Source organism: Chiloscyllium punctatum, chromosome 3, assembly GCF_047496795.1.
Source record: "Chiloscyllium punctatum isolate Juve2018m chromosome 3, sChiPun1.3, whole genome shotgun sequence".
Lineage (NCBI taxonomy): Eukaryota > Metazoa > Chordata > Chondrichthyes > Orectolobiformes > Hemiscylliidae > Chiloscyllium > Chiloscyllium punctatum.
Window position 1 is genome coordinate 122,249,919 of NC_092741.1, and position 24,884 is coordinate 122,274,802.

The window sequence follows — 24,884 nt, forward strand, 5'->3', positions numbered from 1 at the left end:
AATGTCCTTCACAATCTCAGGATATTTGAAAGGTAACAACTGGTGGTTGAAGAAATTGGGGAAGGGTGAGACTGAGCAAAGGCCAGAAGATGAGTTAGAGTATCTGTCTCAAGGTGTACAAAGTTAAAAATCACACAAAACCACGTTATAGTCCAGCAGGTTTATTTGCAAGCACTAGCTTTCGGAGCACTGCTACTTCATGAGGTAGTTGTGAAGTATAAGATCGTAAGACACGGAATTTATAGCAAAGGTTTACAGTGTGATGCAACTGAAATTATATATTGAAAAAGATCTGGATTGTTTGTTAAGTCTCATATCTTTTAGAATGACCATGTTTGTTTCAGTTCTTTGATATGTAAATCCCAGAACTTTTTTAAAGTTACATTCTCAAGTGAACTTTAACAATTGGTGCCATGTTATCCCAGATAATGCATTGAAGGTGTGAGGTGCCCTGTGTGAGGCTGTCTGTGCCCCAATGTTCAGACTGATTCTAATCTAAAAAAGGGATTTAGAGAATCTTCCATGGATTCACACAGTATTTGAGCAAAATAAGACATAACTCTGCAAGTACAAATTCACCCCACAAACTTATATGTGTGTGTGTGTGTGTGCAGGGGGCTGTGAATGTCTGTGAGAGAGTGTGTGTATGTATATGTATGTGAGGGTAAAGGGGTATAAGTCTGTGAGAGGGTGCGTGTGAGTGTATGTGTGCGCATGTGAGAGGGGGTCTGTATGACTGTACATACACACACTCCTACAGGCACGCACATATTCCTACAAACCCATACACTCACACAGAGAACAGAAAAAGGTAGGGAAATGTCAACATGGCAGTAATGTTGAATGATCTCAGAAAGGAAAGGACTTTAAATTTGAATTGCTAAGTAGAGAAGGTGAAAGGATAGATTGTAGGCTTCATAGGGATAAGGTGAATTTTAGAAAAAGGTTGATGGTGGTTTTGTTAAAGAGGAAATCATAGGTTACAGAAATGGAAATGTTGACAATGTTGAAAAGTTGAGATTAGAGTGGTGAAAAGCACAGCAGGTCAGGCAGCGTCTGAGGAGCAGGAAATTCGATGTTTCGGACAGGAGCCCTTCACTTCCTCATGAAGGGCTCCTGCCCGAAACATCGATTTTCCTGCTCTTCGGATGCTGCCTGACCTGCTGTGCTTTTCCAGCACCACTCTAATCTTGACTCTGATCTGCAGTCCTCGCTTTCGCAAAGTTGAAAAGTTGTCCACTTAATTTTTGGAAAAAACACATTTGTATCTAAAGCATCAAAAACACAATAAATGATCCAGTTGCCACACAGTCAAAGAAATATGGAAATCAATCAGGTTGCAAAAACATGAGTAAAGAGCGAGTCAGGAAGAAGTTGAGGTATCATGTGATGGGTTTTTTTGGAAGCATTAAATCCAGTAACTGCTTTCCTGGAAATGAATTGCACTGGAATACTAAATAAAAACCGAAAGAACTGGATGCAGTACATCAGAAACAAAAACAGAAATGGCTGGAAAAACTCAGCAGGCCTGGTAGCAACTGTGGAGAGAAATCAGAGTTCATGTTTTGGGTCCAGGATTTGAAGAAAGGTCACTGGACCCAAAGCGTTAACTCTGATTTCTCTCCACAGATGCTGCCAGACTTGCTGAGTTTTTCCAGCAATATCTGTTTTTTCACTGGAATAATTCTAAAAAATTGACCATGGCTCTCAACTAATTGGCCATCTTCATGTGTGGACCTGAATATTGACTCTCGGTGGGCTATTCAGCTGCAGGGACGGGTCTTACAGTGACCACATCCAGATGATTTGTCGCACAATTTAGCATTTTAGCACTTTGGTGCCATATCTGCCTTTTTGGCTCCAAATCAGCATCCACGATATTGTGCATCTGTCAAAGGTATGCAGATTGAGCAAATTGTAACATTCACCAGAGTTTACACTGATTAGAAACTAGTGGCTATTTTGGATTTCAAAGAACCAGGTAACATTGTTTCTTAAACATGAAAATGTATGCTTCTCTTCTCAACAGTGTTTTTTAAACAATCATGTATTACTTTCAGGTTAACTGTCAATTGATTTCTGATACTGGGAGAAAGTGAGGATTCCAGATGCTGGAGAGTCAGAGTCGAAAAGTGTAGCACTGGAAAAGCACAGCAGGTCAAGCAGCATCGAGGACCTGGAGAGTCAACATCTCAACGTCAACTCTCCTACTTCCTGGATGCTGCCTGACTTGCTGTGCTTTTCCAGCGCTACTCTTTTCGACAATTGATTTCTGATGCTTTATGCTGCAACTGCAAACATATTTGGTGGTTTCTGAAGTTTTGTAAAGTTAATAAATCATATAGAACAAAGCAGGGCAAATGCTTGATTGGCATTATGTGCACAAACATCCCCTCACTCCACCTCTGATGCTTTGTCACAGCAGGGTGTACCATCACAAGATACACTGCAGAAATTCACCAAAGATCCTTAGAGAGCACTTTCCAAGCCCATGACCACTTCCATCTAGTAGGACAAGGGCACAGCACATATGGTAACATCACCACTTCTAAGTTTCCCTCCAAGCCATTTACCATCTGACTTTGAAGTATATTGCCATTCGTTCAATATGGCCATGTACTTCCATGTATATTGCCATATTGGGTCAAAATTCTGGAATTCTCTCCCTAAAGGCATTGTGGATGTATCTACAACACATGGACTTCACTGGTTCAAGAAGGCAACTCACCACAACTAGGGATCGGCAATAGATTTTGGTCCATCCAATGAAACCCACCTTCTACAAGTGAATTTAAAAAAAGTGGTGTAGCAATGCTGAAGAACTTTGTTCTGCTTTCAAGGATTCTGCAACTACATCCTTTTAGAAATGTGTACAGCAATAGGTATTCTCTTTGGCCTGCAACATGACAAAGAATGATTAAAGAAAAACAGAGTAGGACAAGCTGCTGGTTGCATTGGAGAGGGGAGGAGGATTCTCAGCAGGAAGCCCTGTCCATGCAGGGTGTCAGAGAAAATTCTCCAACCTGACCTCAGCAAGAAGCAATGTTTCAAATATCTTCACTTCACAAAGGACTTTTTCATAAATGTCTTCCATCTGCTGTTACCTCAGAGCGGAGTGAGGATTTTACTACGGTGGCTATGAAGCTGACTGTAATCATTAGCCTTTATGAGTCAGGTTTTTTTCCAGGTGATATTTGCAGCTTCTACCCCTTTGCCATCCATGTTACGTTACGGAGATCACCAAGGCTCTGAATTCCAGGACAACAGAATACTTTACAAGAGCAAAAATTGTGTACAGTATTGAGAGGATTACCAGCTTCCACTGGCCCTACATCACTTTGGGGGCACCATATGTCAACCTTCAAATATACTGCAGCTGAAAGAGATTTCATTGCCTTAAGGTCCAGCTGGTCCTATCATAGTGTGTCGTATAGGTCAGTGTCCTGTATCCTGGCAACAGCAACAATGTATTTGCTTTATGGCACTCTGCTGTACTGTCCACATTTGATCCATCATGACAAACCAGAAGGTAAATATTGTGTGATGAGGATTACCACTTCACCTAATGGTCATTGTATGCAGACAGTATGCCACATAAACTTTGAAGGAACAGATTATTGGCACCTCTCTGCAAAAGCAAGTACTTGGAAAAACAGATGACAAGATTCATAATAGCCACATCACCCTCATTTGTACACTGCTTGAAGCCATAGTAGTCTTTCCATGTTGCTTTATCTAGTGTCAGGCATTTTATTTACCCATAAACAGTTGCTTCGTAGAATGGACTTGAGCTTTATTTAGAAAAAAGGTATTCATCTTGTGCTGATCAGGACAGTCACAAGAATATCAAACTTAAAAGGGAGCAACAAATTATACATTATGAAAAATAATGCTGACTGTATAGCAAGTCAATTCTGATTGGTCGAGATGTTGCCATGGAAATGCATTAGAAAAATATTGTTTTCTATACTTGAGTTTACTTCGGAAAAGGTAAAATTCCTGGACACATGTGTTTTACTTGCAGAGGACAGGACCTTATATATGAATACACATAACTTTGAGTGAGTAAATGTAAGTGAGCCATATTGTGAGCCCAAATGATAGTCTCAGATTGGTTGTTGAAGTTATTCTTAACATGCATGGGATTGTTTCCCAAGTGTATCCAAATTACAGAATCCCATCTGATTTTAAATGAGACATTCTGCCCACCTAACAAATTTGTAATGGAGTCATGAATTTTAGTTAAAAATCACACAACACCAGGTTTTTGGCCAACAGATTTATTTGGAAGCACTAGCTTTCGGAGTGCTGCTCCTTCATCTCGTGGTTGTCGAGTATGAGATCATAAGATACAGGATTTACAGCAAAAGTTTGCAGTGTGACACAACTGAAATTATATATTGAAGAAGACCATAATTGTTTACTAAGTCTCTCATCTTTTAGAATGACCATGTTAGTTTCAGTTCTTTCATCTGTAAATCCCAGAACTTTTTTTTAAAGTTACATTCTCAAATGAACTTTAACAATAGGTGCCATGGTGTCTCAGATAATGCATTGAAGGTGCCTGTGAGGCTGTCTGTGCCCCAATGTTTAGATTGATTCTAATCTTAAAAAAAATTTACAGAACCTTCCATGGATTCATGCAGTTTTTGAGCAAAATAAAATTAATTCTGCAAATACAAATTCACCCCACAAACCTATATGTATGTATGTTTGGGGGAGGTGTGCTGGGTATGAGTGTCTGTGAGACAGTATGTGTACGTGTGTGAGTGAAAGGGGTATAAGTCTGTGAAAGGGGCGTGTGCAGGTGTGTATGTGTGAGCATATGAGAGAGGTTTTGTGTGTGTGTGTGTGTAGAGTGCAGTGGGGTCACCTGTAGTGTGACATGAAGCCAAGGTCCCAGTTGAGGCCATCCCCATGGATACTGATTTTTAACTTTGTCCATCCCAGTCCAACACCAGCATCTCCAAATCATGACTACCATCGACACCACTAGCTGCTGGCTCAAAGTGGAGAAGATCCCCAAGAAGATCGCGCATATTGACACAGACATAAAGTTTTTGCAGGAAAGCAGGAATGATCCCAAAAGGATTACGGATCATGAACCAACTCAGGTCAATCTATAACACAGACTACGTGGAGAGACTTTGCCACTGCACCTCTCGCAACTCCTCAATCATCTCGTGTACCAACTCTACAGCAGGCGCAGCAACCTTGAAAGTGAGATGCAGTCCGCACTCTCAGCCTGCACTCAGGATACAGTTGTACAGGACATTGCCAAATAGGCAAGGCGACAAAACTACACCATGTACATGCACACCAAAAACAAGAAATTGGAGAAAATTCGCATCACCACCAGCAATAGCCAATCCCACCCTAGCACCATAGTGGAAAACATTATCACCACAGGGAAGTTGATTGTCAACTTATTGGACCACAACCTTCGACTGGAAAAGATTGAAGTTCTTAGCAGGGGTCTCAATTTCTGCCCCACCACCAAAATGGACCCCATGGGTCTTGCAGCAGACACGGAGGAGTTCATCAGACAAATGAGACTCTGGGAATTCTTTCAAGATGCCAGCGGTGATCCCAATGAGCCCACTGACAAATCAGAACAATCATCACAGGGATCCGTAGAGAAGCAACCGAAGAAGGAGTCAACTTGGACCCCACTGGGGGGGCTGCTGGCCTGGACTTGGCATGTATGCTCATACTGTCAGGAAATATATTGATGCCAGATTCATCAGCTGCACCCATAAGGTAGAGCAAAACATCACCGAATCACAACGCAACACCATCTTTGAAAGGCAGTAGAAGTTGCGAGACGTACAGGGGATGATTGCATGTAGGGAACTCTGAAGGATTGAATCCAAAATCCTGATCAATGTGTTTAGTTCACAGGTGTGCTGTTTGGTCGGATCAGCCAGTAGTTACCTGTAGTGTTTCTGGTTGTTCAGTTGTCAGTACACTTCCTTGCAGTAATCTTCTATTTTGAATGATGATGACTCCTTTATCTGCTGCTTTGATAACAGTGTTGCGATTGGTTTTGAGAGCATGGATGGTGTTGCGTTGTGAACGGGTGATGTTTTGCTCTACCTTGTGGGTACAGCTGATGAACCTGGCATTTATATATTTCCTGACGGTTTGAGCGTACATGTCAAGCGCAGGCCAGCGGCCCTCCAGTGGAGTCCAAGTTGACTCCTTCTTTGGTTGCTTCTCTATGCATTATGTGGCAGATTCTGAGAGCTGTTTTCACAGTACGTGCTACAGAAACACAAAGCTACTCAAATAGTTATGGCCTGAAACTCTCGGTGATCAGTTCAGATTTTTACCCTCAACCATCATAAAATGCACTTGTGGCTTTCATGAGCTACATTTCTGTTTTATTGAAGATCTGGCAATGTTCTTCAACACGCTTCAGAATGTATTATTTCTTTGTGCCACAATATATCCTGCCCTGTAATGTGAAATTTTATTTCTCCTTTACCTCCTCCTGTCCTGCAGGTATTGACTCAAACTCAAAAGTCGACACATACCTGTCATGTTTCACTCATGTGCGTATATGTGTTTGAATAGTAAGAATTGGAGGCCTACTCTGCAGATTCACTGCCAGCAAATAGTAACTGACAAACAAAATCCAGCCATTCTTTATCCATTTCGTCATTCATGGTGCTGAATTCACTGTACTACGTCTGAGCCAATCAGCAGAATTTGACTAATGTGCTTTAAATTGAATAAAGTGAACCTGGTAGTACAGCACAGTGTAGTTTCCTGTCAAGTGAGTCCTCAGGATTGTTGTATTTTGCCTTTATTACTTATCCAATGATTTGTGTCTTGTTGATTCTCAATTAAGTGAGTACAATATAAATGTTTTATCACCACATACACCTCTTAGTGGTCTCTGTCATGCCAACCCATCCTCAGCTGTAAGTTTCATAATATGGAATAAGCAGAGGTAGAAGCGGTAAGAAGATTTATCACCAAAATGCGAAGTCAACAAGCGAAATAAACGATTGACAAATGAACTCCTTTCCAGAACAAGTCTAGTTTTAGTTGATGTAAAATTATGATTACATTTATAATTTTTCCAATTATTACATTTTCAAAAAGTTGCTCATTGATTTCCTGTGGCTTTGTACACGAGTAGAGGGGCAAATAGAAAGGCTCAGGAGAGGATGAAGGAAAGAGAGAGAGAGAGGACAAGAAGGAGGAGAGAAGTGGCTAGGGTGAGGATATGGTAAAGACCGGAAAAAAAGAGGTTAAAGAGAAGAGTAGATGTGGAAATGAAGAAAGGTGAAAAGGAAAAGAATTGGAGGAGACTTTGAGGTTAGGTAGAAGGCAGTGGTGCAGTGGCTTTGTGGGAAATGCAAGGGCAATGAGTAGAGAAGGTGGAGGAGTAGGGGAAATAAAGAGGTGTGAAAAAGATGAATTATAAAAGGGATGTAGGGAAAAGGAACAGGTGTAGTATGAATAGAAGAGAGGAGAGGAGAGGAAGAAAAAGCGAGAGAAAAATGAAAATGGAAGAGTGAAAGAAAGCAAGGTTAAGGGAGCAATGAAGGCTCAAACTTTTAATATATGATATCTTGGCATTAGCAATGATGCTGCCATGCTTGTAGGACTAACTGTGTTTTTACTTTTCTCCATTTTATCATTCAGTTTGACAAGTGGACTGATACACAGCGTCGAAAAATTCTTCTCAACTTGATTGCAAGATGTTCTGTCTCTCAATTGAAATTCTGTGAACAACATTTGCGTAGCAGAGTTCCTGTGGAAGCTCTTGACTTGGCTTGTTTCCTTCCCAGGGTGCTGACTTTATATATCTTCTCCTTCTTGGATCCAAGGAGTCTTTGCCGCTGTGCACAGGTAATAAAAATCAGAAAGTTTAACATGATACCTTTACCAGCAGAAGAAATACTGTCTATGGTTCCTTACTGCAGTAACAATTCCTGTACCAGCCAAGGTTACCGTGAAGGATTCTTCTCAACTTTTCCCCTCACCTGAGGCATAGGACCCTCAGGTTAAATCACCACTAGTCATCTTTCTCTAGTGAGAGAGTAGCCCTATGTGCAGTAGGACAATGGCAACTTTACCTTTTTAACAGTAACATCAATTAAACAAACAGCTTTTGAAGTTCACAGGTACTGATACAGAACTGGAGGAGTTGCTCAGTTTCTACTGTAGCTTGCTACAGTACCATGATCACATAAACGCCCAAGTTGGGGGGCGCCTGCATTACATAGCCTGTCCTTCTTGCCATGGAACAAGAACAGCTTCAAGGAGCCATCTTCAGTGCCTTATGTCTGAATTGTGTTCAGCATTTATTGAAACTGTGCATATGTTTTGACTATTCCTGAAGTCAGAACAATACACTGGAACTTAAGTGCTAAATCCAGACTTGTCATGCCCATTTCTACCTGTTTAAAAGAGTAAGTAGATGGCTGTTTCAAAGAGTAGACAGAATCACAATAAACTGAATGATCTCGAATATTATGTGATTCCAGAAAAATAACAGAAAATTGCTGGCAAACTGAAGTTGTACATTTAGAACTCTCAAACAGCTCATTCTTTGGATGTAGCCTTTACTAAGTCCTGCATTCTTCACACCTAGCAGCACTCACGATCTCATCATTTTCAAAGTGTTTCACAGCCATGAAGTACTTTGAAGTGTAATCACAATGGTAATGTAATAAAATGTAGCAGCCAATTTTTTATCCCACAAATAACAATGAGATGAGATAGTAATTTGTTCTTAATTATTAATTGAAGGGTAAGTATTGTCTTGGAGACTGGAGAAAATTCCCATGCTTTTCCTTGAACTGTACACTTAAGAAAGCAGACAGAGTTCTGATCTAAGATTTTACGTGAAAGATAAGCCCTCCAACTCTGCTTCACCCTCTTAGGGCTGCCTTGGGAATATCAACCCAATTCCAGAATAGAACTTGAATCACATTCTTCTTAAAACAGAAGTGAGTTTACAATAAACCAAGTAAAGCCTGTTCTTTTATAGTGACATTCCTTGAACGTAAAGTTGATGTAAAGTAGGGTGGCCCCAGGTGTACTGAGACTCAAGCATGTCTTGTGGAACTGTTTTATGGTAGGGATAGCTTCTAAGGTGTTTTCACAAAATATACATGTACAGAAATACACGTGTACATTGTTGTTTTTGCTTTACCCCAGATCTCACTGAAAATGTGCTGTGTACTTTCTGCTATGTTCTAGGTAAGTTGGCATTGGAAGGACTTGGCTGAATTGGACCAACTTTGGATGCCAAAATGTCTGAGACTGGGCTGGTACATCAGCTTCACACCAACGATCTATGAGCAAAGAATTTGGAAGAGACACTACATTGAAATGGTGAAGGAACTGAATGTCACCAAACCAACGGTTAGTATCATATCCTTACATATATCCCTGTGTAGCTCCTGAATAGACTGACTTTATAAAACCTTTGCTCGGCAGCAATAACACATTGGAGAGCGGCATAAGGGGATTGTGAGTTGAACTTCTAACTCTAAGTGGAAGGAAAACCCCCACAACCGCTTCTGGGCAATTGAGTAACCAAAATACAATAGGGGGCATTTCTGGGACTACAAGCAGCTCCATAGAGAAGCACAGAGGTCTGCTGGGTGAGGTGAGAAAGGATTAGACAACCACAGGGTGGGTATGTGTGTGTGTGTTTGGGGCAGTGGGTGTGGTTAGCATTGTAGCGGAGCATGGAAGAAGGGGGTGTGTTGACACCATGCTCTCCCCACCATTAATTATGAGACGACCCTCCTCTTCCTAGCTTATCAAAAAAAGCAGTTTGTGGCAGTTGTGGTTTTGCACTCTAGCCCATCTGTCATCACCCAGTGTTTGTGGCAGCAGAAGTGGTTTGAGGATGTTGATTATTGTTTAATTTTTAAAATTCACTCATGGTGCATGGGTGTCGCTGGCTGGGTCAGCGTTTGTTTCTTTAGGCGCCCTTGAGAAAGTGGTGGTGAGCTGCCTTCTTGAACTGTTGTGCTGTAGTTAATCTCACAATGCCCTGAGGGAGGGAATTCAAGGGAGTGGATGCTTCTGGATATAATGTCAGTCAAGTGGGTTGCTTTGTCCTGGATAATGTCAAACTTCTTGAATGTTGGAGCTGCACTTATCCAAGCAAGTGGAGAGTATTCCATCACACTCCTGACTTGTGCTTTGTAGATGGTGGACAGGCTGGGGGTCAAGAGCTGCAATAGTCTGATCTATTCTTGTAGCTACTATATTTATATGGCGAGTCCATTTGTGTTTCTGATCAGTGGTAATCCCAGGAATGTTGATAATGGGGGAATTCAGTGATGGTAACAACATTGACTGTCAAGGGACGGTAGTTAGTTTGTCTCTTACTGGAGTTTGCTATTGCCTGGAATTGGTGTGGTACGAATGTTACTTGCCACTTGTCAGCCCAAGCCAGAATATAGTCAGGATCTTGTTGCATTTGAACTGCTTCAGTATCTGAGAAATCACAAATGGTGGTGAACATCCCTACTTCTGACCTTGTGATGGAAGGAAGGTCATTGATGAAGCAGCAGAAGATGATTGTGCCTCAGACACAATTCTGAGGAATTCCTGCAGAGATGTTCTGGAGCTGAGATGACTGATTCTAGTAACTACAACCATCTTCCTAAGTGCTGGGTATGACTCCAACCAGTGACGACTTTGCCATCTGATTCCCATTGGTTCCAGTTTTACTAGGACTTCCATGCCACACTTGATTAAATGCAGCCTTGATGTCAAGGGCTGTCACTGTAACCTCACCTCTGGAATTTAGCCCTTTTGTCCATGTTTGAACTAATGCTGTAATGAAGTCAGGAGCTGACAGAACCCAAACTGGCATCAGTGAGCAGGTTGTAAATAAGCTGGTGCTGCTGCATAAAGCTTTTTAATAACATCTTCCGTCGCTTTACTGATGATCAAGAGTAAACTGACAAGGCAGAAATTGGCTGGGTTGAATTTATGTACAGGACTTTCCAGGGCAATTGTCCATATTGTTGGGTGGACACCAAGGTTCTAACTGGAAGAGCTTGACATGGGATATGCCAAGTTTTGGAGCACAAATCTTCAGTACTAATTCCAGAATGTAATCAGGACCCAGAGCCTTTGCAGTGCCCAATGCCTCTAGTCATTTCTTGATATCAAATCAAATTATTGAATTGGGTGAAGTCTGTCATCTGGAATGTTGGGAATCACAGGAGATGGCTGAGAAGGATCATCCACTCGGCACTTCTGGCTGAAGATTATTGCGAATGCTTCAGTCTTATCTTTTGCACTGATGTTCTGGGCTCTTCTGTGGATATTTTTGGAATTTTCTCCTCCAGTGAGTTGTTAATTGTCCACCACCATTTGCCACTGAATGTGGCATGGCTGCAGAGCTTAGATCTGATCCATTGGTGTGGGATTGCTTCGTTCAGCTATCACTTGCTGCTTATGATGCTTGGCATGCAAGTATTCGTATTTGGTAGCTTCAACAGGATCCCACCTCAGTTTTCAGCATGCCTAGTGTTGCTGCTAGCATACCCTCCTTCACTCGCCATTAAACTATGGTTGATCTCCTGACTTGATGGTAATGGTCGAGTGGGGGATATGCTGGGCCAAGAGGTTACGAATTGTGTTGGAGTATGAATCTGCGACTTTTGATGACCCACAGCGCTTCATGGATAACCAGCCTTGGGTTTCTGGACCTGTTTGAAGTCTGTCCTATTTAGCATGGTGACAGTGCCACACAATGTAGTGGAGGGTATTCTTAGCATAAAGGCAGGTCTTCATCTCCACAAGGTCTATGCATTGGTCACTCTTATTGAAACTATTATGACAGATTCAGCTGCAGCCAGTAGATTGATGAGGATAAGGTCAAGTATGTTTTTCACTCTTGTTGATTACCTCATCACCTGCTGCAGACCCAGTCTGGCAGCTACCTCCTTTAGGACCTAGCCAGCACATCAGTAGTGCTGCTGCTGAGCCACTCTTGATGGTGGACATTGAAATCCCCTAGCCAGAGCACATATTGCGCCCTTGCCACTTTTAGTGCATCCTCCTCATGTTGTTCAACATGGAGGAGTACTGATTCATCAGCTGGAGGAGGACCCCACAAGGTGATTAGCAGAGATTTCCTTGCCCATTTCCAAAGGCAGTTGAGAGTCAACCACATGGCTGTGGGGCTGGAGTCCTATATCAACCATATCAGGTAAAGATGGCAGATTTCCTTCCCTGAAGATCGTTAGTGAACCAGGTACACTTTTCTGACAATCGACAGTGGTCATCTGTAGATTCAAGATATTTTATGGAATTACAAATTCCAATATCTGTCCTGGTGGGATGCTAACCTTGGACCCAGAACATTAGTTGAATTTCTGAACTAATACTTTGCTGATTATACCACACCATGACATCCCCTTTAGTTAATAGTTTAAATGGGCCTAAGGCTGGCTGACCCAATGGGTGCCTGTCAATTTATTGTGTATTCCCTTGCTTTGTTTGCCACCCAAAATGCATTACGTTGCACTGTTCAGAATTTGCCACTTTTCAGCCCACTGAACCAAACCATTTGCATTTGCCTTACCCACCATCCACCTCCATATTTGAGGAACATGTGAGAGCTGGGTGAGAAGGAGATGAACTGGGTACCAAACATATTTGACATACACTCCCCCATTACCCATTGTAAATCAACTCAGCAAAAAGCTATTACATCCATCCCTGTCTCAAACCTAATGAGAAGTGTAGAGGTACTTCTCGAAAAAGACCAACGGGCATTTTACTGTATAAAGTCTTCTGATACAGGTGTCAAAATGATGAAATTCCCTCAGCAAAGTATAAAACTACATTAGGTTAAAACATCATGGTAGTACAGAGGAACCTTGATTTTCCAATCGACACGGGTGGGGAGCATTTTATTCAGATAATTGAATGCTGGTTAACAGTTTAGCCAAGCATCGGGACTTTGCAATCTTATTCAGATAATCCGAGATTCAGATAATTGAATGCCAGATAATCAAGGTTCCTCTGAATATAGAGAGAAATGCTTCTAAGATTTAATGTGTTCTTTATTATTTTGTAGAACCATAAATTTGTGTTCTTAAATTGAAGTTTTGACACTGTGTGACCCTGGAAGCTTCACAAACTAAACTTCTGCTGAGGTAACTTATTCCCTGGAGTACTTTGAAAAACCATTTTCTACGATAATTACTGAGCTACTGCTTCTGAGCTCAAACAGGTCTCCTCCAAACTGCCCTCAAATCATTCAATCTCTAGCTTTTCTAAACTAAAATCAATTCTTGATTATTTTGAACTGAAAACAAACTCAAGACTGATCTTTACTACAATTTCCAAACCCTTCTAGTAAAATGGTGAGAAGAGCTGTATACAAAACTCCAGTTGTGGCTGAACCAGTGTCTTATATAGATACATCATTTCATTTAGATTCAGTGCCTCCTCTAGTGAAGGAAAGCATCTCATATGCCTTTTTTTATTTACCACATTATCTGTAGACCTAGCTAACTATTTCACGGATCTGTGGACATGCACTTTAATGTCCCTCTGCTCCCTCTACCCCTGTCAATTTATTATGTATTCCCTTGCTTTGTTTGCCACCCAAAATGCATTACGTTGCACTGTTCAGAATTTGCCACTTTTCAGCCCACTGAACCAAACCATTTGCAGGCCCAAGACCTGGATGTTTTCCAGGCTGGGGCTGACAAGTGTCAAGTAACACGTGTGTCACACAAATGCCAGGCAATAACCATCTTCAACAAGAGAGAATCTAACCATTCTCCATTGACATTCAGTGGTGTTATCATCACTGAATCCCCACTAAGAATTGCAGATGCTAGAAATCAGAGACAGAAACAGAAATTACCTGAAAAGCTCAGCAAGTCATAGAGTCATAGAGATGTACAGCATGGAAACAGACCCTTCGGAAACAGACCCTTCAGCCTCTCCCTATAGCTCAAATCCTCCAACCCTGGCAACATCCTTGTAAATCTTTTATGAACCTTTTCAAGTTTCACAACATCTTTCCGATAGGAAGGAGACCAGACCCAACAATGGCCTTACCAAACAGTGGCCTAACCAATGTCCTGTCCAGCCGCAACATGACCTCCCAACTCCTGTACTCAATACTCTGACCAATAAAGGAAAGCATACCAAATGCCTTCTTCACTATCCTATCTACTTGCGACTCCACTTTCAAGGAGCTATGAATCTGCACTCCAAGGTCTCTTTGTTCAGCAACACTCCCTTGGACCTTACCATTAAGTGTATAAGTCCTGCAAAGATTTGCTTTCCCAAAATGCAGTACCTCGCATTTATCTGAATTAAATTCCATCTGCCACTTCCCAGCCCATTGGCCCATTTGGTCCAGATCCTGTTGTAATCTGAGGTAATCCTCTTTGCTGTCCACTACACCTCCAATTTTGGTGTCATCTGCAAACTTACTAACTGTACCTCTTATGCTCGCATCCAAATCATTTACGTAAATGACAAAAAGTAGAGGACCCAGCACCGATCCTTGTGACACTCCACTGGTCACAGGCCTCCAGTCTGAAAAACAACCCTCCACCACCACCCTCTGTCTTCTACCTTTGAGCCAGTTCTGTATCCAAATGGCTAGTTCTCCTTGTATTCCATGAGATCTAACCTTGCTCACCAGTCTCCCATGGGGAACCTTGTCGAACGCCTTACTGAAGTCCGTATAGATCACATCTACCACTCTGCCCTCATCAATCCTCTTTGTTACTTCCTCAAAAAACTCAATAAAGTTTGAGACATGATTTCCCACGCACAAAGCCATGTTGACTATTCCGAATCAGTCCTTGCCTTTCCAAATACATGTACATCCTGTTCCTCAGGATTCCCTCCAACAACTTGCCCACCACTGAGGTCAGGCTCACAGGTCTATTCTTCCCTGGCTTGTCTTTACCGTCCTTCTTAAATAGTGGTACCACGTTTGCCAACCTCCAGTCTTCCAGCATCTCACCTGTGACTATCAATGATACAAATATCTCAGCAAGAGGCCCAGCAATCACTTCTCTAGCTTCCCACAGAGTTCTCGGGTACACCTGATCAAGTCCTGGGGATTTATCCACCTTTAATCATTTCAAGACATCCAGGACTTCCTCCTCTGTCATCTGGACATTTTGCAAGATGTCACCATCTATTTCCCTACAGTCTATATCTTCCATATCCTTTTCCACAGTAAATACTGATGCAAAATATTCATTTAGTATCTCCCCCATTTTCTGTGGCTCCACACAAAAGCCGCCTTGCTGATCTTTGAGGGGCCGTATTCTCTCCCTAGTCTGGCAGTATCTGAGGTAGGAAATCGGAATTAACATTTTGGATCCAGTGACCCTTTCTTAGAGCATAAATACAATGGCTGCAAGTTCAATTCAGAGGTTAGGAGTCCTGCAGTGCGATAACTCACTTCCTGACCCCACCTCCCCACGATCACCACCACCACCACCAAAAGAAAAGCCTGTCACACCATCTACAAGGCACAAGTTGGGAGTGTTATAGAATACTCCTTACTGTTCTGGAAGAGGTCAGCTCCAACAACACTCAAGAAGCTTGACACCATCCAGAAGGAAGCAGTCTGTTTGATTGGCACCATATCCATAACCCTCCGCCACTGACACTCAGTAGTACCAGTGTGTACCATGTGTTGTATAAACTCATGAAGGCTACTTAGATAGTACCTCCAAACATTCATCTCAAAGGACAAAGGCAGCAGAGATAATAGGAACACCTCCACCTGGAAGTTCTTCTCCAAGCCACTCGCCATACTGACTTGGAACCATACCACGATTCCTTCAATGTTGTTGGATCAAAATCCTGGAACTTCCTTTGTAATGACATTGTGTGTCTACCTACAGGCACGGACATCAGCAGTTAAAGAATGCAGCTAATCATCATCTCAAGGGCAACTTGGTATGGATAATAAATGTTGATCATGCCCACATTCTACAATTAACTGCAGGAAGAGTTTTATACTTAACAGCCATCCTCTTCTTAATTACCTAACTATCCAATTTGTGTGTCACCTGCAAATTTCCCAATTATGCTTCTCACAATTAAGCCTGAATCATTAATATGTAGCACAAACAACAAGGGATGCAAAATTAAAACCTCTGGAACACCACTGGAAACTGCTCTTTATTTGCAAAAGCATCCATCAACCCTTTTTCTAACTTGTTACTGAGCCAAATTTAGATCCAAACCACCAGATTCCCCTGTATCCCATGGACTTTAAGTTTTCTTTACAGTTTCTATTTCGGATCTTGTTATCTGCCTTACTAAAATCCATGTAGACAACATTCACTGCATTATCCTCATCAATCCACCTTGTTACTTCCTCAAAAAATTCAATTAAGTATTAAGGTACAGCCACGTTAACTATCCCTGATTAATCTGTGTTTCCAAGCAACAGCTGATCCGATCTCTTAATACTGATTTTACTTATTTGTCCACCACTGAGGTCAGACTGACCATTGATCAACTCTGAACTGGACCTACATATAAATACTGTGGCTACAAAAACAGATCAAAGGCTGGGAATTCTGTGTCGAGTTACATGATTCCTCAAAGCCTAAATACCATCTACACAGCACAAATCAGATCTGTGATAGAACACTCTCCTCTTATCTAGATGAGTGCAGCTCAAATAATGCTCAAGGAGCTTGACTCCATCTAAGACAAACAGCCTGTTTGATTGCCACTCTAATACTTACAACATTCATTCCCTCTATCAGTAATGCACAGTGGCAGAAGTGTGTTCCATCTGCAAGATGTACTACAATAACTCATCAGAGGTCCTTAGACAACTCTTTCCAAATCTGTGATCTCGACCACTTAGAAGGACAGAGACAACAGATATATGGGAACACCACCGTCTGCAAGTTCCCCTCCAAACCACATACAATCCTGGCTTGAAACTGTGTCGCAGTTCCTTCACTGTCACTGGGACAAACTTTTGGATCTCTTTCCCTACCAACATTGTAACGAGCAGCTGGATGATAAGGAAACCAGTAGACACACTATATTGGAGTTTCAAAAGACACTTGAATAAGTGCTACATAAAAGATTAGTTACTTGACAAGAGCTCATGTTGTTTGGGTGATACATTAGATTGGTAGAAGACTGGCTAACTCACAGGAAATAGAGACTTGGGATAAATGGGTCACTTTCAGGCTGGCAAACTGACATCAATGGCACAGGGATCAGTGCTGGATGCTCACTGTATACAATCTACAGGTTTGATTGAACGAACTGACTATATTGTAGCCATGTTTTCTGATATGACGATTATTTGAAAAACAAGTTGCAAGGCAGATATATTGAGCAATCTGTTCCCTGACCTGTCGAGAGCTTTGGAAAGCGTAGACAGAGGTATTCATCCAGATATCTGAATAGGAAGGAATTTTACTCCCACAGTATGCAGCTCGTATGTGACCACAGACAAGTTATTGCAGTGTGCACACACTGTCAAGGAAGCTGTCACAATGCTTACATTCATGCACATCTCCCAGATTCCTCGAATGTTGACACCCTGCACATCATCTCCAAGGCTGGCTCATGGGTGACAAGGGCACCCCCAAAAGATATGACCAATAACCCAGGTGTGAAGCTCTTAGGCTGATGCTGAACAGTGCTATAATGCTGCCTATACGTCCACTAGAGCCATCATTGTGTAAATGGTTGTTAGTCTGAAGATATGTTTGTGTTGCCTGGACCACAGGACAAGCATTTCGGTAATTACCGGACAGTGTCTCCAGAATAGTGATTGTTTGTGGCACAGCCTAGCAATGTGATGGGCTGCAAACATAGAAGAGAGTGAAAATAGAACATAGAGCTTTACAGCGGAGTACAGGCCCTTCGGCCCTTGATGTTGCACCGACCTGCAAAATTAATCTGATGCCCATCTAACCTACATCATTCCATTATTATCCATATATATGTCCAATGCCTGTTTGTATGCCCTTAACGTCGGCGAGTCTACTACTATTGCAGGCAGGCCGTTCCATGCCCCTATAACTCAGTAAAGAAACTACCCCTAATATCTGTCCTAAATCTATCACCCTTCAATTTAAAGCTATGTCTCCTCATGTTAGCCTTCACCATTCGAGGAAAAAGGCTCTCACTGTCCACATTGTCTAACCCTCTGATTATCATATACGTCTCTATTAAGACACCTCTCAACCTCCTTCTATCCAACAAAAACAGCCTCAGTTCCCCCAGCCTTTCCTTGTAAGAACTTCTGTCCATATCAGGCAATGTCCCAGTAAGTCTCCTCTGAACCCATTCCAAAGCTTCCACATCCTTCCTTTAATGTGGTGACCAGAACTGCGTGCAGTACTCCAGGTACTATGTCGTCCAAATAGACTGCACAATTTGTTAACCCAGCTACAACTCTGTTTATGAGTCTTAGGAATGTGGTGGATGCATTCTTCATTCAAAAGGGCATCACTTTAAACTGATATAGCCCATTTGGGGTTACAAACACAGAAATTTCTTTTACCATCTCTGATAAAGGTACCTGCCAGTAACCATGCATTAAGTCAAATTTGGTGATGTAACTGGCTTGTCCAACTTTCTCGATACAGTCCTCCAATCTAGGAATTGGATAGGAGTCCGATTTTGTGACAGCGTTGACCTTCAGATAATCCACGCAGAACCGTTGAATCCCGTCCAATTTAGGAAATAAAACGATCAGCGAACTCCACTCACTCTGGCTTGGTTCAATGATGTTCTCGTCGAGCATGGCTTCCACCTCCATCTAGACCTGTCTGGTCTTGAGACGATTAAGCAGATCAGGGTGTTGTTTTATTGGAGCAGTATTCTCTACGTCCACTTCATGTAGAATAGCATTAGTCCTCCCCAACAAATCTTGCAACTCCATTCTATGCTCCTGAGACAGATAGCTTACTAACCTCTGCCACTCCTCAAAGATTCCTCACTCTGCAGGGCAGTAACCAACACCTGTTTCTCCAGTTCTTGCTCTCTAGTGTAATACTGTTTCAACATGTTCAATGCCATTACCTTTTTCTCTATCTGGCACTAAATAGTTCCCCTGACTTAACTTTTTCTCAATTTGATAGGGACCACTAAACCTGGCTTTGAAGGGATCTCCTATCATTGGTAACAGTACTAAAATATTATTCCCTTGGGAAAACAGCCGAGTCTCAGAGTTTTTAATCTGCCACGTGCTTCATTCTACATTGTGTCCTCTTTAGGTGCTGTTTAGCTAACTCACCTACTCGATTTAATCTCTCCCTCACCTCCGATACATAATCTAATTGTGAGATCTCGGACTTTGGTCCTGTCAATTTTTCTTTAATTAATTTCAAAGGGCCTCTCACTTTATGACCGAAAGTTAACTCAAAAAGAGTAAATTGAGTAGATTTGTTTGGGGCATCTCTGATGGCAAACAATATGAATAGGATACCTTTATCCCAATCATTCTGGTAATCCTGACAGTATGCTCTCAACATGGTCTTCAAGGTCTGATGCCACCTATCTAAAGCTCCCTGGGATTCAGGATGATATGCACTGGATTTAAAATGCTGCATACATAAGCTCTCCATAACCTCCTTAAACAGCCTAGCAGTAAAATTTGACCCTTGATCCGACTGAATCTCTCTGGGTAGCCCATATCATGTGAAGTAAGCTACTAACTACTCTACCACCTTTTTTTTGCCTTGACATTCTGTAATGGAATTGCCTCCAGAAATCTGGTAGATACATCCATTATGGTTAACAAGTACTGGCTCCCACTTTTAGTTCTCGGGAGGGAACCTACACAGTCAATTAAAACCCGTGTGGAAGGTTCTTCAAATGCAGGAATTGGCAACAAAGGTGCTGGTTTTATTACCGCCTGTGGCACGTATGACACGTTTGGCAAAAGTTAACCACATCCTTGTGCATTCCAGGCCAATAAAAATGTTTTTGTACCTTAGACTGAGTCTTTTGTTTCCCTGGGTGACCTTTAACAGGTAGTTCATATGCTACCCATAATACTTCCTGTCTGTATGCTACCGGCTACACAACCTGGTGCACTTCAGCCCATTTCTCCTCTGCACTAACCTGCTGTGGTCTCCATTTTCGTCTGAGGATTCTATCTTTTAGATAATAACCATGCGGAATAATCTCTGCCTCCTTTTCAGAGTATGCATCCACATATCTATCTTTTCTCATCTTGTCTTGCTGTTGCAAGTCTCTTAGCCTTTCAGCACTAAACACACTGTCTGACCCTCTGCCTGTTCAGGTTTTTCCTGCACCATTATGTCAAACAGGGTATCCACTAACTGAACCTCAAATCCTTCATCTTTCTCTTTACTTTTTATTTTGTGCTGTGACTTAGGATAGTGGGTCCATCAAAACAGAAAAAAAAGTACAAAGAACAAGGCCATAACATAGTACCATTGTTGCTAAACAATCCACTATTCTACTGAAACAAACCTATTTACTTAACTAAAACTAAACTACAAACATATTGAATAAATGCTAGCTTAACTTACATTCAAGTTACTTAAATTAGAGAATGTCTTGCTACTTTATCCTGTCTTACTCATCACACCTCCACTGAGGCTCCCATGCCTGGGAGTACCCCCTACAGTACCCATATTCTTTTCCTTCTAGTCTCCTCCTCCCGGGGCCCCATGGATGCCCATAAAGATTCCCACAGCTATACCATGACCCTGACTAATATTGCCGACAAGTCAGTTTCAATATAATTTAAAAAGGGCCACCACGTCCTGTAAAACTGTTACGTTTTGTGGTGCACCATATGGATATTTCTGTTTTAACTCCTCAGTTTCTTGATCTTCCTTGGGCTTCTCCACAACAAGGGGTGTCATTCCCACCTTGGACCCACTCAGTCATTCCCAAGAACAAACTGAATTCCTGGAACTGACACTCTGTCAATCACTTCCACTGTAACTTCCCCAGTCTTATGTTGGCACTCCAACCTGATCTTACATAGGGGAACACTAAATTTCTGTCCATCTATCCCACAAATTACCACACTCTCGGGTAACAGATCATGAAGAGTGCATATTCACTCATCCCTTGTTATCAGTGACTGGTTAGATCTTGTATCTCTCAAAATTATAACTTCTTGTCCTTCTCCCCTGATCTTTCTGAGTAAACTTTACCCACAGAGGTGAATTCTTTGGAGAGAGCAGGTACTAACTCCATACCCAGCCCCTGCCTAGGCTATGCACTCTCCTAAAGCTCCTCAGCTTTTCTTGGGGTCTCCTTTACTTCCTTCGCTAATGCCACTGGCTTAGCTTCTTTTACTACATCTTTTCCCACAGCATCTTTCTTTCGCACAGTGTCTTTTCGTGTCCCACTTTCTGGCAGTGAAAACACTTTTTCCCACTGCCCTTCTGAAACCACTGGCACTGTAATTTTCTGTGATCCCACCTGAGGCCTTTCACCTCTTGTCCACTCTCTTGGGCTACTTTAACCTGTGGTAAAATCATACCAGTACGCTCGATTCTTGGTTTAATAGTGTAGGATCCGCCCTTCTTCCAACTTCTATTCCTCATAGGATGAAATTCTGGCTGGAAGCTATGTACTAATCTGCTAATTCTGCTGCCCTTCTCACTTCCTGAACTTTCTGTTCCTCCACGTGAATTCTTACCATCTCTGGACTTGAATTTTTAAACTCCTCCAGCAGAATAATCTCTCTGAGATCCTCAAATGACTTATCTATTTTCAAAGCAAGCACCCATCGATCGAAATGTCACTGTTTAATTCTTTCGAACTCAACATAAGTCTGACCTGGTTCCTTCTTTGTGTTTCTGAACCGCTGTCTATATGCTTCTGGTACCATTTCATAAGCACTTAAAATAGCCTGTTTAACCTCTTCATAACCTCTTGACACCTTACCTGACAATGCAGCAAATACCTCACTCGCTCTGCCTACCAATTATTCTGAACTAGCATTACCCATAAATCCTCGGATCACTCCATCTGCCTAGGCAATTTTTCGAATGAAATAAAGGAGGCTTCAACATCTTTCTCATCAAAGTGTGGCAGAGTTTTGACACGTTTATATATGTATCACGATCTTCTCTTTTAATCTGCATCCTGTTGACTTTACTGACTAAGTCGCAATTTCTCAAGTTCAAATTCTCTCTCTTTCTCTCTCCCTTTCTTGTATCCCTTTCTTTCTTTCTTCCTTTCATCTCTCTCTCTTTTTCCTCACACTCTCTTTCTTCTCTCTTCCTTTCCCTTTCTCTCTCCCTCTCTCTTTACTCTCTATCTCTTTGTTTATCTTCTAACTCCATTTTCCTCAGTTGTAATTTAAGTTTTTCTACCTCTACTGCACTTGTTTGTTTCGCTGACACACCTAAGTGGTTAAGTAACCCCTTTACAATTTCAGCTTTACTTTTATCCTTGGTTTAAACCCAAATCTAACTTATTTGCTAATTCTAAAAGTATGGTATTTTTCTTTCCTTCTAAACTTGCTTGGCAAATTTGAGAATCATCTTCATATCCCAGAACCTCTTTTGCAATTTTAAATGCCATTTCTCTCACTTTGAATTTAATCAACTACAAGTCACCAAAATTTTCAAAAATTGTCTCACCTGCATTTTATTTAAAGATCTAGGACAGTAACCTGCAAGTGTTTAAATCTGCTAGGATTTTTAGTACCCCCAACTCTATTCTAACCTGTCGAAACCAGTTCAAATCACAGACCCGAGCCCCCAAACTGTTATGACATGGGGTAAACTTACCTGCTTAATTTGAAACCAGCAAAACAGAAAACAAAAATCCCATGCAGTAATCTGTGAAAATTCGAGTGACCAAGAACAATGTAAAGTAAAAATTAACAACTTTATTTCTTAATGTATAGCAGAGAATAATTAATTAACCACTATTTACAATTTCTTTCTCTAACCTATCTTTTATCTTCCCTTCTATAATACTAGACTGATAAAACTCCCGATGAAGATTTACAAAACAACATTTCTTATCTCAAAACCAGGCAGCTTCCGTTCTTCTATTTGGATCTTCCTGTGTCTTGTTTTCTTTTTCTTAGGAATTTCTTCATCACAGGTTACTGATCGAAAAGGTACCTTTTTAAGAGAGCTATATTTTCAGGCAGTCTGTTTACTTGCTGGGCTTGTCAGTTTTCCTCTCAACTGTTCAATTTTCTCCGGCCTTATACTCCAGTGTATCGGATTGTGTCATTGGCTTTTAAGATTGTCAATATACTCAATTCAAACTTGATTGGAAATTGATATTTTTATCGGGGTATAGTTTAAACTGATTGGCCGAATTTGAATTTGTTTTTGTCTCCAGGCAACGAACTACTCGAGTTGCTCAACCCAGTGTTACATACATTGTTGCCTTATTGAGAACACTTGGTGCTGTGTCCAGTAGTTCTGCTGCTTTTAACTCTCTTAAAGGTACACCCACATCTTCATAACACAAAGAATTTTTTTTGGTTAGAGGAGGAGAATGGGTGGGAGACATTACCAGAGAAATGTTTCGGGTGAAGCAACCGATCAAATATGTGACCTCTCCGTCTGCATCCAGGAACTGAAGAAAAACCGGAACTAAAAGAAATTTAAACCGTATACTCACATATCCCAACAGACTCTGCTGATCCCTGGAGACCTCATGACCTCTCCGACTGCGTCCAGGAACCGAAGAAAAACCGGAACTAAAAAAGATTTAAATCACATACTCATGTATCCTGACAGGCTTCGCTGTTCCCTGGAGACCTCGTGACCTTTCCAACTGCATCCAGGAACTCAAGGAGGAGATGGACTAGCCACCTGTCTCCTCATGAGAAAAATAGGAAGTTAAATTGAAATGCTGAGGGAGCCAACACTGTTTATAAGGATGCTGAAAAAGCCAGCATAATACAGAGACAAGCCAGACTTGCCCAGGAGAACCTGATAGCTACATTCGATAGCAAATGACTTTACATTAGCGTGTGTGGGCACCAGTAATGGCACAGAAGCATTCCTTGTTTTATATGTTTTAATTGTTACAATACTTTGTTTGCCATTAATTGTAAATGTATCTAGTTCATTTACACCAATTGTCTCTCATTCATTCTCTAGAGTATCAGAAAGGGTTTATGCAGGATTACATGGGGGCTATGCTCATGATTCACACCTCAGCTGCAATTAGAAATGTTGAGATGCCAAACAATACTGATTGACATCCAAAGCACAAGCATCCAGCTGATATTCCTACTTTTTGGAGGTTACATTCCTTTGAGAAAATTACAGGGAACGATTCCCTTAATGCTCCTTGTGCTGCTCCACATGATGCACGTATAAGCGTGTTTGGTGATCTATACTCCTCAGGAAAAACAAATAGTCAGAAATCTTTCCAGATTGAATGAGGTTGCATGATTCTCATACAAAATTCTGCATTTGTGTCAGGTGTTGTGTTGTACAGGACCCAAAGTGATTTCAGTATTGTTTAATCTTTATTTTTCTACTGCCTCAACTTGGTGTCATTTTGTCAGCTGCAGGTAAACTTGAGGTTTGCTCAAGTTGACTGCTTTGCTGGTTGCCTAAGCTGTCTTTTAGTGATCAATGGTCTGCTTAGATGTCTGCTGCACAGCTGGAGGTTCAACCTCCTTGGCCTGATCTGATGGAAGCACCTGGGTACCTGGCAGAATGGAGATGATGTCAAGGGCACCCCAGATTGTTCTGAAATAATCCCTCGGTACCTGTCCATTGGTCCTCCTCCTCCCCCCTGTTGGTATGCAATTGGACCTTACTCATCCCTTGAGGAGATTGAGCATCTGAAGGGAGGTCAAGGTGCCTCTGCCCTCTCTCACCTCATCAATGAATGAATGTACCCATGGCTCCAGCGATAAAACAAAGATTGTTATGCATATC

General features: G+C 41.6%; 1 protein-coding gene across 2 annotated transcripts in view; it reads left to right on the forward strand.

Annotated features, from left to right (window-relative positions):
- Positions 1 to 24,884, forward strand: part of fbxo16 (F-box protein 16) — a 65,802-nt gene that overhangs the window by 8,316 nt on the left and 32,602 nt on the right. For both annotated transcript variants that reach the window (XM_072559984.1, XM_072559993.1), the window contains exons 4-5: positions 7,657 to 7,863; positions 9,220 to 9,384. In XM_072559984.1, coding sequence (XP_072416085.1) covers positions 7,657 to 7,863; positions 9,220 to 9,384 — 372 coding nt within the window. The remainder of the gene's footprint in view (positions 1 to 7,656; positions 7,864 to 9,219; positions 9,385 to 24,884) is intronic.